At 49.0% G+C, this 16601-nt stretch overlaps 2 protein-coding genes across 9 annotated transcripts in view; one reads left to right on the top strand and one right to left on the bottom strand.

The window, feature by feature from the left end:
• Positions 1-8552, top strand: part of Arhgef2 (Rho/Rac guanine nucleotide exchange factor 2) — a 55024-nt gene extending 46472 nt beyond the window's left edge. For all 8 annotated transcript variants that reach the window (XM_028753053.1, XM_028753052.1, XM_028753055.1 and 5 more), the window contains 8 exons: positions 1493-1693; positions 1989-2102; positions 2207-2274; positions 2406-2441; positions 2643-2693; positions 2877-3320; positions 5318-5501; positions 5922-8552. In XM_028753053.1, coding sequence (XP_028608886.1) covers positions 1493-1693; positions 1989-2102; positions 2207-2274; positions 2406-2441; positions 2643-2693; positions 2877-3320; positions 5318-5501; positions 5922-5995 — 1172 coding nt within the window. In that variant the 3' untranslated portion in view covers positions 5996-8552. The remainder of the gene's footprint in view (positions 1-1492; positions 1694-1988; positions 2103-2206; positions 2275-2405; positions 2442-2642; positions 2694-2876; positions 3321-5317; positions 5502-5921) is intronic.
• A 3380-nt stretch (positions 8553-11932) lies between these two features.
• Positions 11933-13331, bottom strand: Rxfp4 (relaxin family peptide/INSL5 receptor 4). Its single transcript, XM_028753051.1, is given in 3 exon segments — positions 11933-12316; positions 12466-12995; positions 12998-13331. Coding segments are annotated over 3 exon segments (1248 nt in total).
• Between the last annotated feature and the right edge of the window lie 3270 nt (positions 13332-16601).

The raw sequence follows: 16601 nt of genomic DNA on the forward strand, positions 1-16601 counted from the left end.
TAGATGTACACGGTACATAGACATACATGTGGGCAAAACACCCATATGATTAAAAATAAAGGTTAATGCTGGGCTTGATGGCCATAATTTTTAATCTCAGCACTTGGGAGGCAGAGGCTAACATGGTCTGCAAATCTAGTTTCAGGACAGCCAGGGCTATTACACATTAGAGAAACCTTGTCTTGAAACACAAACAAACAAAAATTTTAAAACGTTAGACAATTTTTTTTTTGTTTTGTTTTTCGAGACAGGGTTTCTCTGTGTAGCCCTGGCTGTCCTGGAACTCACTCTGTAGACCAAGCTGGCCTCGAACTCAGAAATCTGCCTGCCTCTGCCTCCCAAGTGCTGGGATTAAAGGCACGCGCCACCACCGCCTGGCCAAAGTTAGACAATTTTAAACAAACTTGTTTTTTTAATGAGAGCAGGCTGTGGTGGTGCATGCACCCTTGCAATCCCGGCATGTGGGGTCCATAGTGCTAGGATCAGGCGTTCAAGGCTGCCCTAGTTCCTTTTATATTGCTATGATAAGACACCACGACCAAAGCCACTCAAAGAAGGAAGGACTTCTTTGGGGCTGACGGTTCCAGGGGGTTAGTGTTCTTAATGGTGGGGATAGCAGGTGGCAGATGTGACCACTGCAACAGCTGAGGAAGTGTGAGTCCTTGGAGACTCTAAAACCTGCCCCCAGTGACACACTTCCTCCAGCAAGGCTCCACCTCCTAACCCTCCCCAAACAGCCACCCACTAGGAACTAAGTATTCCAATGCCTGTGCCTGGGGGTGGAGGGGAGGGGTAGGAACATCTCAAATTACCACAAAGGATATCCTCAGCTATATAAGGAGTTTGAAGCCAGCCTCAGCTACACAAGACTTTGTCTCAAAAACAAGCAAAAAAAAAAAACAATGTCCAGAGGCCATCTAGCTGTGTCTAACTGCAAGTTACAAACCAATGTCCAGAGGCCATCTAGCTGTGTCTAACTGCAAGTTACTGTGCTCGCCCTGAGTGAGCAGCTCTGTAATGCTCTCATGGAAGGAAATGGAGGGGACGCGAGGTGGCCAACCTGAACCCTTTATCACTGAAGGTTTTTTTTTTTTTTTAAGCTTTATTTACTTTTATTTTATCTGCATTGATGTTTAGCCTGCATTTGTGTTTAAAGCTGCCAGATCACCTGGAATTGGAGCTATATAGACCCTTGTGAGCTACTATTTGGTTGCTGGGAATTGAACCCAGGTTCTTTGGAAGAGCAGCTTGTGCTCTTAACCGCTGAGCCATCTCTCCAGCCCCTATTCATAGATTTTTATAAACAAAAGTAATGGTGATTTACATCACATACACAAGATTTTTTTGTTTTTGTTTTTGGGAATGCTCCAAGCCCAAAATTAAGTTCTGCCCCTCTGCTGACCCTGGGCTGCCCCTCTGCTGATCCTGGGCTGCCCTTCACAGGCTCTTTGGGTCCTTGGGTCCTTCCACACTCACCTGTTCCTATCTACAGCGAAATTGCAGCAGAAAAACCAGGCACTGGTGGAGCTACTACAGAAGAATGTTGAGCTGTTTGCTGAGATGGTCCACTTCCAGGCGTTAAAAGCTGGTTTCGTTGGAATGCCCCCACCTGCCCTGCCCAGGGGCCTTTTCCGTCTTGAGTCCTTTGAGTCCCTTCGAGGCGAGCGTCTGCTGAAAGATGCCCTCCGTGAAGGTGAGGGCCACTAAAGAGTCTAGCAGTTCATTCAACACCACCACCTATAAAGGGTTTTGGATTTTTTCTGGTCTAATTCTTGGAAGGAAAGGGGAAGAGATCTGAGCTTGCTGTTGGATGCCTCTCCCTTGGGCAGGCTGTGCTGCCTCTTGAACATTTTCAATGTCCCTTGGATACTACACGGCCGACTGAAACCCCACACTACCCAAATGTGAACTCCCTAAGAACTTGGATGGCATGTGTTGGATGGATTCCCACTGGGTTTTGTCTCCTGTCTTCTCTTCTTTCCCGTTAGTGGAAGGCCTGAAAGACCTACTGTTGGGCCCTTGTGTGGACCTGCCTTTGACATCCCGAGAACCAGCCTTACCCTTAGAATCTGACAGTGGTAGCTGTCCTGGGGTCACTGCCAGTGAGTACAGGGCATGAAAGCAAGATGGGAGTGGCTTCGTAAGGGAGGAGGGGTCCCGGGGCCCCTGAAGACGTATATCCTACTCCTCCTCTTTTCTGCAACAGATGGAGAGGCCAGAACCTTCAATGGCTCCATTGAGCTCTGTAGAGCAGACTCAGATTCCAGCCAGAAGGTGGGTTCTTGGAGAGCCAGGGACTGGCCAGAGAAAGGGCACAGCTGGCCTGTGGATCTTCAGTAGACAGCTGCTGAGGAAGGCCCCCAGGTCTGTGCCCGCTGACTCCCCATTCTTGTTCATTTCTGTAGGATCGGAATGGAAATCAGTTGAGGTCACCACAGGAGGTGAGATGGGAATGCTGTGGTAGAGGAGACAGAGGGACGCTGCTCTCGATCTGAGAAACCATAGCCCAGTTTGGTTGATTTAGGGGAGAATCTATACTTTTAAGTCTGTCTCTAGACGTTGTTTCCGAACCCTCTTGATAACTTCTGGTACTCACCCCATCCTGAAGCCTGGTACTATTGCATCCTCTCCTCTGTCCTCAGGAGGTGTTACAGCCATTGGTCAATCTTTATGGACTTCTACATGGCCTGCAGGTCAGTGAGCCAGAGCTGGAGTGGGGAAGAAAGGGAGGAGCCACCCAGAGGTGTCAATGCAGATGACAGCCCTCCTAACAGGGTTAAGTGCTCTCCCAAGCCAAGCTGTCAGGGTCTGGGATTGAGAGAAAAGTGCGTAGAAATGGCTTCTGAAGCACCTTTTGGCCTCATCCCATCCTCCAGGCTGTTGTGGTCCAGCAGGAAAGATTGATGGAAGCCCTGTTCCCTGAGGGCCCTGAACGGTGGGAAAAGCTATCCCGAGCCAACTCTCGGGATGGTGAAGCTGGTCGGGCTGCCGTTGCTTCTGTAGCTCCCGAGAAGCAGGCCACGGAGCTGGCGTTACTGCAGAGGCAACACACCCTGTTGCAGGAAGAGCTGCGGCGCTGCCAGCGGCTTGGGGAAGAGCGGGCAACTGAAGCTGGCAGCCTGGAGGCCAGGCTCAGAGAGAGCGAGCAAGCCCGGGCCCTGCTGGAGCGAGAGGCTGAAGAAATCCGCAGACAGCTAGCAGCCTTGGGCCAAAACGAGCCACTCCCAGCAGAAGCACCCTGGGCTCGCAGGCCTGTGGACCCCCGGCGCCGCAGCCTTCCAGCGGGCGACGCTCTATACTTGAGCTTCAATCCCCCCCAGGTAAGGCCGCCTGGAGTAGTGGTGTGACACTCAAGCCTGTAGAACCTGTCAGGGATTGGAACCCAAGTGACAGCAGGCAACAGATTTGTGTCCCTTGGTAAAATGCTTACCATGTAAACACAAGAACCTGAGTTTGATCCCCCAGTTGCCTTGTCATGTGGTACACATGCTCACAATCCCAGCGCTGGGGAGGCAGATGCAGGATGCAGGCTCACCCTCCCAGCTCATTGGCCAACCAGCCTAGCTCCTTTGGTGAGCTCCAATAGGAGACCCTGTGTCATAAAACAAAGAAGATGACTTTTTTTTTTTTCTTTTTTTTTTTTTTTTTTTTTTTTTGGCAGGGGCAGGGGTTCTGTTCTACACAGGGTTTCTCTGTGATGGTTTTGACTGCCCTGGAACTCACTCTAGACTCAGACTCACAGAGTTTGCCTTGCCTGGCAAACTCCGCCTCCATCTCCTGAGTGCTGGGATTAAAGGGGTGCACCACCACCACCACCACCATGCTAAAGACATGACACCTCGGGCTGGAGAGATGGCTCAGAGGTTAAGAGCAGTGGCTGCTCTTCCAGAGGACCTGGGTTCAATTCCTAGCAACCACATGGCAGCTCACAACTGTATATAATGCCTATTCTCAGGTTTCGAACACCCTCATACATTCATGGAGGTGAAACAACAGTACACAAAATTTAAAAGAAAGAAGTAAAAGAAACAGCCAGGCTGTCTCTAGCCACGACCATCTTTCACGGTGGAGAGATGGCTCCTAAGAGCATTGACTGCTCTTCCAGAGGACTCAGGTTCAAGTCTCAGCACCCACATACAGTTCTAGGGATCAGGCATCCTCTCACATACATATAGGGAAAACACCAATGCCTATAAAGTAAAAGTGAATAAATCTTTAAAAGAAAATATGAAGGAAAAAAAAAAAGGAATGGCACCAGAGGTTGAGGATAAAACCCAACAGAGGCCTCACTGTTGCTAAGGACCCACATTGTTGCTAAGGAACCACTTTGTTACACGTTGCGCTAAATCTCCATACCTTACAAGATAAAGTTTGTTTCCTAAGCCTACTGTATCCTGCACAGGGTGTTTTTCAAGTTATGCTGAACTTGTAACCCCATGATGCTATCCCACCCCTTTGTGCCTTGCTAAACTCCTGAACACTGGTGACGACTCCCCTTCCACACAATGTATTCTCGCACTCAGCTATCCGGCAGGCAGCCTTGGGCCCTGAATCCCCCACTCTTCCGTCCAGGTGTTCACACCAATCTAAGCAATTGTTTAATCAACCCAAACCCTTTCTGGTAAAAAGGACCTCAAAAGGCAGTGAGGGGCTGCTCTCTGAAACCCTGACTAGGGGGAGGCAGTCATCTGGCCAGACCCTTGTGCACATCTATATATAGCTTGCTTTCTTTAATCATACAATTGTGGAAATGTTTTTTTCTCAGGTCTAACATGACCTCTGCCTTATTCACAAGTGCATACACATGTAGACAAAAAGTACTAGTTGAGCCGGGCGGTGGCGGCGCACGCCTTTAATCCCAGCACTTGGGAGGCAGAGGCAGGCGGATTTCTGAGCTCGAGGCCAGCCTGGTCTACAGAGTGAGTTCCAGGACAGCCAGGGCTACACAGAGAAACCCTGTCTTGAAACACCCCCCCCCCCCAAAAAAAAAAAAGTACTAGTTGAACTGAAAAGAAACTTAAGGCTAAGTTTAGTGCAGAGGCCTGTGTAAATCTCCAGCAGTTCCAACAAGCAAACAAACATTTCTGCTATTAGTCTCTGTGGGGCATTATGGGTACATGGAGTTCTTGCATATGAAGGCCAACTGGAGCCCAGCAGATATAGAATGTTCAAGGATATCGAGTGGTGATCTCAGTGGGTGGTGGATCTACTGAGAGAGGAAGTCATTAGTGAACCCCAAGAGACAAGGTGTGTTAGGGCCTGGGGGGCTCACTGCTCTCACCCGCTGGTGCCTGAACTTGTGCTTTTCCTTCCACAGCCCAGTCGAGGCCACGATCGCCTGGATTTGCCTGTGACTGTTCGTTCCCTCCACCGACCCTTTGATGACCGAGAGGCACAAGAACTTGGTAGCCCAGAGGATCGACTGCAGGACAGCAGTGACCCTGATACTGGTAGTGAGGAGGAAGTCAGTAGCCGCCTGTCTCCACCCCACAGTCCACGAGGTGAGACCCTAGAGTGGTTGTGGTGTCTGGGTCCACGCCCTTTGGATTGTGACTTCTGAATGTACTCTAAGTGACTCCTGAGGCTTGGTGATTCTGGCTTCCCACTCTGTGAGTAGACTGGTGGTAGAACCCTTGAGAAGCAGTGTGTTCCGGTTGATTGGCGACTCCCAACCTTTACAAGTAGTAGAAATCCATTGTAAAGTAAAACAGCTTAAAGACTTCCCTTTAAAGTGAGGAAACTAGAAGGAATGAAATGCCTCTTAGAATTTCCTGTTATAATGGTGACTTTACTGCCCAAGGGTCATCCGGCCAAGGTGCTCAGAGGCCCCCACCCCCACCCTAGGGGCCTTTGTGTGAGACTGTGCTACTACTCTTGGGAGAGCCTGCCTGCTCACTCTACCCCTGTCTCTCACCTTCCAGACTTCACTCGAATGCAGGACATTCCTGAAGAGACGGAAAGCCGAGATGGGGAGCCTACGGCTTCAGAGAGCTAAGGGGACACTTTCCCCCTGCCTGGTGCCCCACTGAAGAACATTAGTAAAGGGGGCAAACCTTGAAAGAACTGCTGATTGTCCTTGCCAGTTCCTGAGATCCCTGGATACCTAGGGGCCTTGGGGACTTGGGGACTTAGAGGCCACCGCACTCCTGGTGTCTGCCAGCAGCCACACCACAGATGCCGATTTTCATGCCTTCTCCCCCCACTTAGGAAAAATTATTTATTTATTGTTTATTGGTTATGGGGGGGAGAGTGATTTAAAGGGCCAGGGACATGGGAACCAAGCCATACGAATCGGAGGGCCTCTCCTGTAATACTGATGGGATACGTTTGGCCTTAGCCATACAGCCTAACATTCACCCCAGTGACACCCTTCTGTGGCCACAGAACCTACTGCCCCTTTAAGGAGGGCTGTGAGTAGGACCATGTCCCTTTTTCCACCCCCTTAGCCTCTTTCTGCTGTTTTTTCTCTTCATCCTCCATGGAAATCTGGCTCCTTGGAGTTGATGGAACAGAGGCTAGGGTGGCCATAATATATTGGGGTGGGGAAGGAAGAATCTACAGGGACCAGATAATTTTGTTTTTATTTTTTTGTCTTTTGGGATTTTTTTTGTTTTTTGTTTGTTTTGTTTTGTACCAAAGCCAGCCGCACCTGTTTTATATTTTTAAAGAAGATTGTAGGCACTTCTAGCTCCATGTCTTTGAACCCGAGGAATTAGGGAGAGCATGACTTATTTCATCGACAGTCAGGGGCTCCTATTCGGAATTCTTCCTCAGCCATTTGAAAGAAGCTCTAAGGTGGGTTTGGGAAATCTCTATGAACCCTCACCTAATCTCCACCGTGGTGACTGCGTTTGAAACGTAAGCAAGAATTGGGGGAGGGGGATTTTTTTTTTCAATGCAACCCTAATGTCCACCAGCGATAGCCATTTGTCTGCCAATTTAATTGTTAAAAAACAAAACAAACAGTAACAACCAAGAAAAGAAAGAAAAAGCTCAAGCAGGGAAAAATTAAAGACCTGAAACGCATGAGGTGCTGTCTCAGTGCCCATTCTGAGGACTGCGGTGCCTACAGCCAGGCAGTGACCACGGTTTCTGAAAAGGGGCTGTCACTACCTCACTGAAGAGGGCATGAATGGATGCAGCTGCTCAAACTTATTAAAAATCTCAAAATTGCAAGGCTGGATATGAAGCGCCGTTCAGCCTCCAGCGGCTGTTAATGATGCAGACATCAGAAAACTCGTTTGCATCTTATTTGTATGCTGTGCTTGGACAGCACATCTGGCTCTTGCCACCTCTTTCTTCCCCTTCCTGCCCATTTTCATTCCCCCCGTCAGAGCGCAGGGCCTAGTAGCAGTCTGTCTCTTGGAAAGGCAGTAATTGGTTTCAGTTCTTGGTTTTGGCTCATTCCACTTCCTGTTTCTAGGTCCTATGCTTGGACCGATGGGCAGGGACAGTGCGCATGCGCACCCCCACAGCCTGGGAGGCAGAGTGAGAAGGGGCTCAGGACTCCACTGAGAAGGGGAACTGAAATTGCCCGGGCAGCAGGCTTAGTGGGATTGCTTCCTTCCCCACCAGCAGCTTCTGGCCCTTAGGAGGCACTTTCTCTCTAATCATGGGATTCTTGGGCCATAGGAGTTGTTTTATATGTTTATTATTATTTAGTATTATCTTTGAGACCACGTCTTGCAGTGAAGCCCAGGCCGGCCTTGGACTCAAGGCAATCCTCTCGCCTCGGCCTCTCAAATACTGAAATTACAGGCACGAGCCAGTATGCCCAGCCGACCTTGTTTTTCTTTTACACAATGGATGCAAAAATGGTGCCATGCCAAGACCCGCTTCCTCTGCCTAACAAACAGCAACACTAAAGTTTCAAGCCTACTGATGCTCACTCAGCAGCTGTGTTGGAGGTAGCACTAAGCATCTGGGCCCAAGCATGGGTCAGGTGGAGGAGACTGTTAGAGAGTCAGGAGAAAAGCAGGACAGTTTCCCAGCCTTTCCCAGAGGGGCTAGCAGAAGAACCTAGAACCTAAGATGGATTTTCAGAGTATGAGGTGGGAGAGACTGCTTTCCTGTTGCCTTATTATCATAGCCCCAACCCAGCATCAGCCCAGAGCCTTTCCCACCCTCCTGTCACTGTCTGTCCCTTGTTTGTCTCCTCCCTAATCCCACTTTCTAAAACTAAAGTCTTATTTTTTGTCCCCCTCCCCTGCTGCCATTTCAAACCTCTGACTGTGTCCTCTGAGAGCCAGGGTTCAGCTTTTTGCTTTAAACCACGCTACTCCCTTAAAGGAGGGTCTAAGCCTGAACACGCAGTGCTCTATGCTGCCCTCTCAAAATTAGGGCTATACCCCCAGGGTTCTGTAAAGCAGATACCCCCAGAAAAGGCAATATCCGGACCCAGCCAGGCCTGCAGCTCCGCTGCAGGGGGGCAGGAGGAAGAACGCTTAGGTGGGGAGGATTACCCTCCTTCCTGGATGGCTAGGGATAGACCTGGCATTTGGGAGCCAGTTTAAACATTATCATAAAGAGGAAATTAAACATCAAGAGGCTAATTAAGTCTTGTTTCCATCCTTTAATACGTTGTGAGTTGGGTGATTCTTAACGCTGCTCAGCAACTGTGGGGCGCGACGTGGTGCCTGCGGGTATTGCAGCTTCTTTACAGCTGCTGCGGCCTTGAGTGGCTAGTTGCAACCTGGTTACAATGCTTCCCCGGAGCCAGGTCCTGAAGGGAGGGGTGGAGTAGGAGCTCCATCTGTCTGCTGCCTCCTCCTTTCTTGAAGTAGCCCCCAAGCAAGATCGTTTCTAATAGACAACTTAGGTCGTTATGGTTTTAAATGTTTACGGAAACCAAAAGTGTACCCTCTGCTCAGGAGACAATTGCAAAGAGCGCTTGGGAGGACTGACCCTTTAGTTAGTGTCTATCTCTTAGCAGAGTTTAATGTTAGTTTCAACCTTGATTGCTCTTCACCTGATTGGTTTTTGGTTTTGTTTTGTTTTTTTTGAGACCAAGTGAGGAGAATGCCAATTTGCCTAGGCTGCCAGAGGGTCTCCGGGCCTCCTGCCTTCCTCTCCAGCACTCTTGGATCCGGTGTTTTTATATTGGGTGCTAGAACTTGAACTCGGGAACTCAGCACATGTGCTCCAAGTTCTTTACCACCAGCTACCGCTCTGTATTTGTTTTTGCTGTTGTCTCTAATTTTCGAGACTGTGTGGCGACGTCAGGCTTATGTACTATGTATTTTCCCTGCTGTGCCATCTTGCTGGTAATGATTTTATTACGGATGTGTGTCTGTGGTGCGCATGTGTGGGTATGCGTGACCAGATCATGAGACATAGTCCATAAATTAGGACATATAAGATAACATTGAGGCCTCAGTGGCTCACCTGTACCTGTCTGCCAGTGGCCCTTGTTTTCTCCTTCCCATTCTCCATGGAAGGTGCCAACACTAGGAACCCTGCCTCTGGCACTGCTGGATCCTCTTATTTTTGGAGACTGTCTAGACACCAAGCTGGTCCTGAACCCTTTATTCTGTTTAAGAAGATCTTGGATTTAAGGGATTAGACAAGCACTCCATTAACTGAGATGGATTCCCAGCCTCTAGAAAACAGGCAGAAAGTTATGCATGGCAGCACCTTTCTGTAACCCCAGTACTTGGGAGAGTCAGGAGTTCAAGACCAGCTGTGGCAATATATTTGGTTGGAGGCCAGTCTGAACTAACTGCACACAGAGATGACTCAATCTGAAAGACTCTCCAGAACCAAAAATAGCCTCGGGTACAACGCGACCCCCAAAGACACTCCAGAGACCTCTTGCTGTAATAACATAAGTCAGGTTCTTTTTAATATATGAAGCTTCGGATCGAAACGTATCTCACATAGGAGACAGAGGATTCGACCCTGAGATCTAACAGTTTAGGGTTTTTATAGACAAAGGCTGGGGGAGGGAGAGGGTTGTGGGTAGTCACACACAATTGGTTGTTATAAATGTCTATAATATGTGTAAGCAGATCTCAGGCAGAGGTTTGACAAATCTCACGAGAATAATCTCTGGTCCCTGTGGCCTTGGGACCTCTGGTGGGAGTTTTTCCAGAGGAGGCTGTCAGACACCACGGGAACAGATTCTCGGAACACTCAATTGACCTTTGTTTTTCTGTTCTGCATCTCCTGTAATGGCCTTGGGTTAGAGAGCTAGCTGACCTGGAATTTTAACTATTTGTATTCCTGTTATAATATTTAACTGACTTAAAAAATACCTTTTCAAATCCAGTAGTTGTCATGCATACATGAGGACCTGAGGACCTGGCACCCACAGGAAAGCCAGGTACAGCAGCACCACAGCATTTGACTCATTGGTAAGTCTCAGGTTCGGGAAGAGAGTCTTACTCAAAAATAAGATGGGGTTGGAGAGCTAGCTCAGGAGTCAAAAGAGTGTTTGCTGATCTTCCACAGGACCTAAATCTGGTTCCCAGGCCAGGCAGTGGTGGTGGACACTTAATTCCAGCACTTGGGTGGCAGAGGCAGGTGAATCTCTGAATTCGAGGCCAGCCTGGTCCACAGAGTGAGTTCCAGAACACCCAGGGCTACATAGAGAAACCTAGTCCCTGAAAAAAACCAAACCAACAACAAGGAAAAAAAAAAAAAAAAAAAACACACGTGGTGGGTTTAGAAAACTGCTTCACAGGGTAAAGATCTTGCTGGTGAGCCTGAGAGCCTAATAACTCCCTCCGGAGTCTTCACTGGAGGAAGGGGAAGGACAAACTCTCGGCTGTCCTCTGATCTCCACTGGTGGAAGGGGAAGAACAAACTCTCGGCTGTCCTCTGATCTCCACGTACCTTTGGAACGTCTCCTTGTCCAAATCCACTTGAATTAAATATAATTTTTAAAAAAAAAAATCAAAGCACGGTGCAGTGGCACATGCCTAGAATTCCAGCACATGGGAGGCAGAGGCAGGTGAGTCTCTGAGTTCAAGGGATAGCCTGGTCTACAGAGTGAATTCCAGGACAGCTGAGGTTAGGTAGTAAGACCCTGTCTCAATTTAAAGCAAAACAAAACAAGCAAAGAGAAAGAAAACTTATCTACCTCTGACATTCACACACGCAAGTGTGAACACAAATGTACATACATACACACACAGGAATGGAGAGTAGGCAGAAATTATCTGAATTTTAAAAGCTCAACTTGTTGGTACATGCCTATAATTCTAGCATTTGGGATCAAGATTAGAGAGTTCCAAGCTACCCTCAGCTTTAGAGTTTGAGACTGGCCAGGGTATCATGAAACTCCAGATTTAAAAGGAGAACTGACTTGAAGTAATTTGCCTGAGGGGAGGGTTCCAGCCCACATGCTCTGGCACTTGGCTGAAATGCAGACGTACTTGAAGAGACTAGTCTCTGGTCTCTGACCCTCAGCCTCTAAACCTTTTCTATACCTCTTGACTCCCTCCACCCCTGACCCGTGGCTTTCCCTTCCATCCTTGACTGAAAGAGCCAGACCTATTTGCTATTCTCAAAGGCGAGACACTCAGAGTCTAACATGTAACCAAGATTCTACGGAGCTCTGCCCTTGCATCTTGTGGCAGCAAAACTCCAGACAAATGTTGAAGGGGGGGCTTCCACATCGTTTCTATGTGCACCCCTGAGATGACAAAAGGCTGAGTGGCTAGAGAAAACATTTTTCATTTTGGTACCAAAGGGGCATAATGGGTGCCCTGTTCTAAAGTGTGCAGGGAGAACCGACTCCTGACCTGTTAGTCCACACCAGTAATGGACATTATCCGTAAAATACTTGCATGAAATGTCAAGACAGTCTGTGGATGATCTGGTTTATTCTCAGTTCCTCTTTGCCATCTCCAGAGATAAGCTTTGCCACATCCGCCTCCTGTTCAGACTCCAGCTTCTCAGATCTGTCACACCCAGAGTTGGTGATCAAAGATCAGAGTTTTCCTGGGGACACTGCAGCCTGGCAGAGAGAGCAGCTCCTCCCTAGAATCTGTGGGCTCTGCCCCTGACAGGTCTCAGAAAGGAGAGTGTTCAGGTTGCATCTTTCATGAAGGTGTTCAGTTGTGTTTGTGTGTGTTGTACAAGAGCCACACTCCTGGGTGCTAGTGACCCATCTCTCACCTACCTCTTTGAGGGCCATTTGTTCAATGCAGGCCTTGCTCTGGGGCCACAGTCTTGAGCAGAGACCTCTGAGGGAGCTGACAAGAACCTGCTGGGGTTCTGGCTGGAGGAGACAATAGATTACAGGGTTGAGGCAGCTATTGCTGTGTGCCAAGCAGGTGGTGGAAGGATGTGAGTATGGATGGTGTAGAAAGTACTGTCCCGCCGGGCAGTGATGGCGCACGCCTTTAATCCCAGCACTTGGGAGGCAGAGGCAGGCGGATTTCTGAGTTTGAGGCCAGCCTGGTCTACAGAATGAGTTCCAGGACAGCCCGGGCTACACAGAGAAACCCTGTCTCGAAAAACCAAAAAAAAAAAAAAAAAAAAAAAAAAAGTACTGTCCCAGGGCACCAGGTCAAACCTTACCAGAATTTCCCAGAGAGTGACTACATGGTTGGGAAACCAGCAGAGGGTGAAGGAAGCCACCAGGATACCGACAGAGCGGGCTACCACTTGGCAGTGTTGGGGCCTGCATCGTTGCTGCCGCTGTAGAAAGGCCAACAGCAGCAGGTAGCTGGTGCTAATGATGCCCAAGGGCACAATGAAAGCCAGACCTACCCTCTGTAGCTGGTAAGTCCCCAGCCAGTATCTGCTGGGGAAACGCAGAAGACAGAGGTGCACACCCCACAACTCAACCTCAGTCCCAAAGATTGCTGTGGGTACAGTCACCAGGACAGCTGCCACCCACACTGCCAGGGTGACCATACAGGCCCAAAAGACTGAGAGGTGACTACCTGGTCCCACAGCCATGGCCACCACCGAGTATCTTGAGATACTCAGTGTTGTAATCAGGAAGGTGCTAGCGTAGATGCTGAGGACAGTGGTCGTCACGACTAGGCACTTCGGAAAGGCCAGTGGAAGTCCATTGCTGACTTGGTTGCCCAGAAAGGGAGAGTGAGGGCCAGTCCCAAGTCTGCCAGAGCCAGGCTGAATACAAAGGTGTCAGAAGGTGGGCCGGGTACACGCTGACCAGAGTTACCTAGCACCCACAGTACAGCCAAATTTCCCAGCAAGCCAATGATACCTACAAGTCCATAGGCCAGTGCAACCATGATCCTCAGAACAAGGATCTGGACAGGAATTGCAGCACCATCAGTACTCAGCATGCTGTCTCCAGAGCCATTGACCCAGAAGAAGGTGGACAGAGAGGCAGAAGAATTGGATGTGGCCATCAAAAGGCAGTGGAGGTTACTGGAGCAGAGCAGAGGATCCAGGGAGTGCCTGCCTTCTGGACTGGCCAGCACCACCACAGTGTCAGGAGAGCTCTAGGAGGGCCCTTGGAATCAGGATGTTGGTCTGGCGCTTCGGGTTGTAGGAGCCCCTGCCCATGCTCACACCTAAGAGGGATGGGTGTGGGTAGAACAGCCTACTTCCCCGTTGGACAACAGTGGTGGGTGGGGCAGCACAAGGGAGGGATATGTCCACACTGTCAACATGCATGTAATGGAGAAGGAAAGGGAGACAGTAGAGATGTTTGGAGTGACAGAGCCAAACCAGAAGTCACTTTTTTTTTTCTAATCAGGATGCAGAGAGCTCTCTGCGAAAAGGAGAGTTTTCAGAAAAGGCTAGGAAAGGAATATGGCATTAGAGAACCAGACTGGGAGTCAGAAAAAGAGAGAGAGGAACACATGGATCCAGAGTCCCATAGTTGCTGTCCCTTTCCTGTGTCCCTCTGATTGAGTTCCCTGTGCTGCTTTGCTTAAAATGTTAATGTGGGGCAGGTCAGAGATACTGGCTCTGTGGGTGAAGGTGCCTGCTGCCGTGCCTGATGATTTGAGTTCAATCTCCAGGATCTACATAGAAGAAGGATAGACCTGCCTTCTCACAAACTGTCCTTTGACCTCCACACTCATGCCATAGCCTCTGTGTGTGTACACATACACACTCATGTGTGTACATGCACATGCACACATCTGCCCCCACAAAGTGTTAAAAAGAAAATATACAAAAATTCAGAGAGCTGCCAAGTGGCTGTGGTCACTGCTACCTGCACGGCTGAGGCAGCTGGATCACCTGAGCCCAAGACTTGAAGGCCAACCTTGGCAGTATAACAAGATATAATGTATAAACAAGCAAACAAAAACGCCCACGGATGGCTCAGTCCCTGGAGCCTACATACATAAAGGTAGGAGAGGGCAGGCACCCCAGGACTGTCCTCTGACCTTTAGGCATGCACAATAGTATGCACCTCTCAACACTACTAAATCTTCAAAATAAGATGAAATGATGTAAAGACCAGGCTTGATTGTTTGCTGGCTCACCCCAGCCTGGTCTGTACCGAATTACAAGCCAGCCAAGGTTACATAGTGAGACCCTGTCTCAAAACAACAAAACCAAACAGGTTTGGGACTAGATATAAAGTACCTGTTTGCCAAACTTGCCTGTGAACTGGGTCCTGAGGATCCACATGGTGGAAGGAGAGAACAGATTCCTGAAAGTTGCCCTGACGTTTGCTTGCATTCAGAAGCACACTGCACACCCATGCTCACACAGGCAAATAAAACTAAACAGTTTTAAACTGGGGCTAGAGATACCTCAGGAGTTAGGAGTAAATGTTTCTCTTGCAGATAACCTGGGTGTGGTTCCCAGCACCCACCGAGCATCTCACAGCCATCCTCTATAACTCCAGCTCTAGAGAATATGACTCCCTCTTTTGATCTCCGTTGGCTCCCGAGTGCTACATGTACATACATGCAGACATACATATAAAATTAAAACTCCTTACAAAAGTTAATCAAATGAGCCAGTACCTTGTTGGTCTTTGCATGATGACTATCATTTCAAGGGGAAGTTTGGAGGGTTGGTCATGGAAGGAAGCAGAACAATGAACAGCTGTCACCATGCCAAGAAAACATTGCCAAATAAAACACAGGTCAGAATTCAAGGCAGTACCATGTGACCTTGATGCTAAGAAGGGGAGAGAAAGGAAAAGGAAGTCTCAATTTCCTGTGTACCTCTTCTGGGCACTCTGGACTTGTGAGGCCATGGGTGGATGGACACAGACACGGCTTCAGGCCCGCTTTACATCACTGAGCAGTCCTGCCAGCCTGTCGCACCCCCCGCTGCCACTTCATTCTTCTAGTGGACTCAGAGCTCAGTCATAAGCACATTCCTCCATGTCCTAACCCCCAGCGTGGAGTTCTGGAACCTGAGAAAAGCCCTTACCACACCACATCCTGTCTCCCCATGAGCTCATTCCCAACTGGAAGACTGCCTCATTAGATCATCTCCTTTCTCTCTCTCCACATATCTCTCCACGGCAGGAGCTGTGGGAGAGAGAGCATGGAATGGAGAAGTAAGAGTGAGATTTTTTTTCAAGGATTCTGAGAGCAATTCAGCACTTTTCTGCTGGCTATGGTAGTATCTCATACTCAGTTCTCTTGGGGTGCTGGGCGTGGGGTCAGAGAGGCATTTAGCGTAGCCTAGAGATGAGAGAGATGCTTTTTAGGAAACAGGATGTTGGGGTTTTGAGCAAGAGAGAGGTGGGATGAGGTTGGCAGGTGCTCAACTGCAAACCAGGTGAGCCCAGGGGCTACCTGAAGTGTTACAGCTCTGAAGGGAAAGGTATCCTGGCAGTCAGGAGCCAAGAAATAATAGCACAAAGTCACTCTGCACAACAAACCCCACACAGTAGATTTATTGGGAAAGACACAAGAGAATGCCACCTTGGCTAGGGAGAGAAGCCATGAGAACTGAGCAGAAGACACGGGTTATATAGCTTTTCTTTTGGGACTGAACAATCCAGGGTGGGGATTGGTGAGATTTCAAGGCCTGAGCTTGTGCCCTGAGGGGCTTACACTACTTCCTGACATCATAGACTGAGTCGGCATCGAGTCAGTCATTCATTTCTTGAGCCCATTGCCAGCTTAGGCAGGCTGCTGCTGCAGCTCAGCAGCACGGTGCTCCCTTGCTTGCCGGAATCCTCCAATCCCATCACATACACACAAAATAAAACCCAAACCACCAAGGTTGGAAAGGGAGTTTACTGAGGAGATACTATGCAAGCATGAGGGTCTCCGTTCAAAGCCCTGGAGCCCATGCAGGGCTATGCTCAGTGGAGAGCACTTGCAATCCCAGCTGCTCCCTGGAAGATGGGAGGGGGCACTAGTCACTTTTCTGTAGCAGGACTTTGGCTACTTTGTGGGTCTTTCTTTCTTCCACCCTTCTCCACCCCTTTTCTTCCACCCTTTCACACACACACCCCAGCACTAGATAGAAAAGAAAAAAGGATAGAGAGGAAAGGAAAGAGATCCTGAGTAAAGTCAGGGGTCGGGAAGGGGCAACGTTACTGTTAGACTCCTTACTGCTGTTCAGGAGCTTTGAGTTCCTTGAGGCAGGTTTGATCTTTGCTGTCAGGATATCTAATTTCTTTTTCTTGTTTCTTCTTCTTCTTCTCCTCCTCCTCCTCCTCCTCCTCCTCCTCCTCCTCCTCCTCCTCCTCC

Source organism: Grammomys surdaster, unplaced genomic scaffold (assembly GCF_004785775.1).
Source record: "Grammomys surdaster isolate TR1022 unplaced genomic scaffold, NIH_TR_1.0 125946, whole genome shotgun sequence".
NCBI lineage: Eukaryota > Metazoa > Chordata > Mammalia > Rodentia > Muridae > Grammomys > Grammomys surdaster.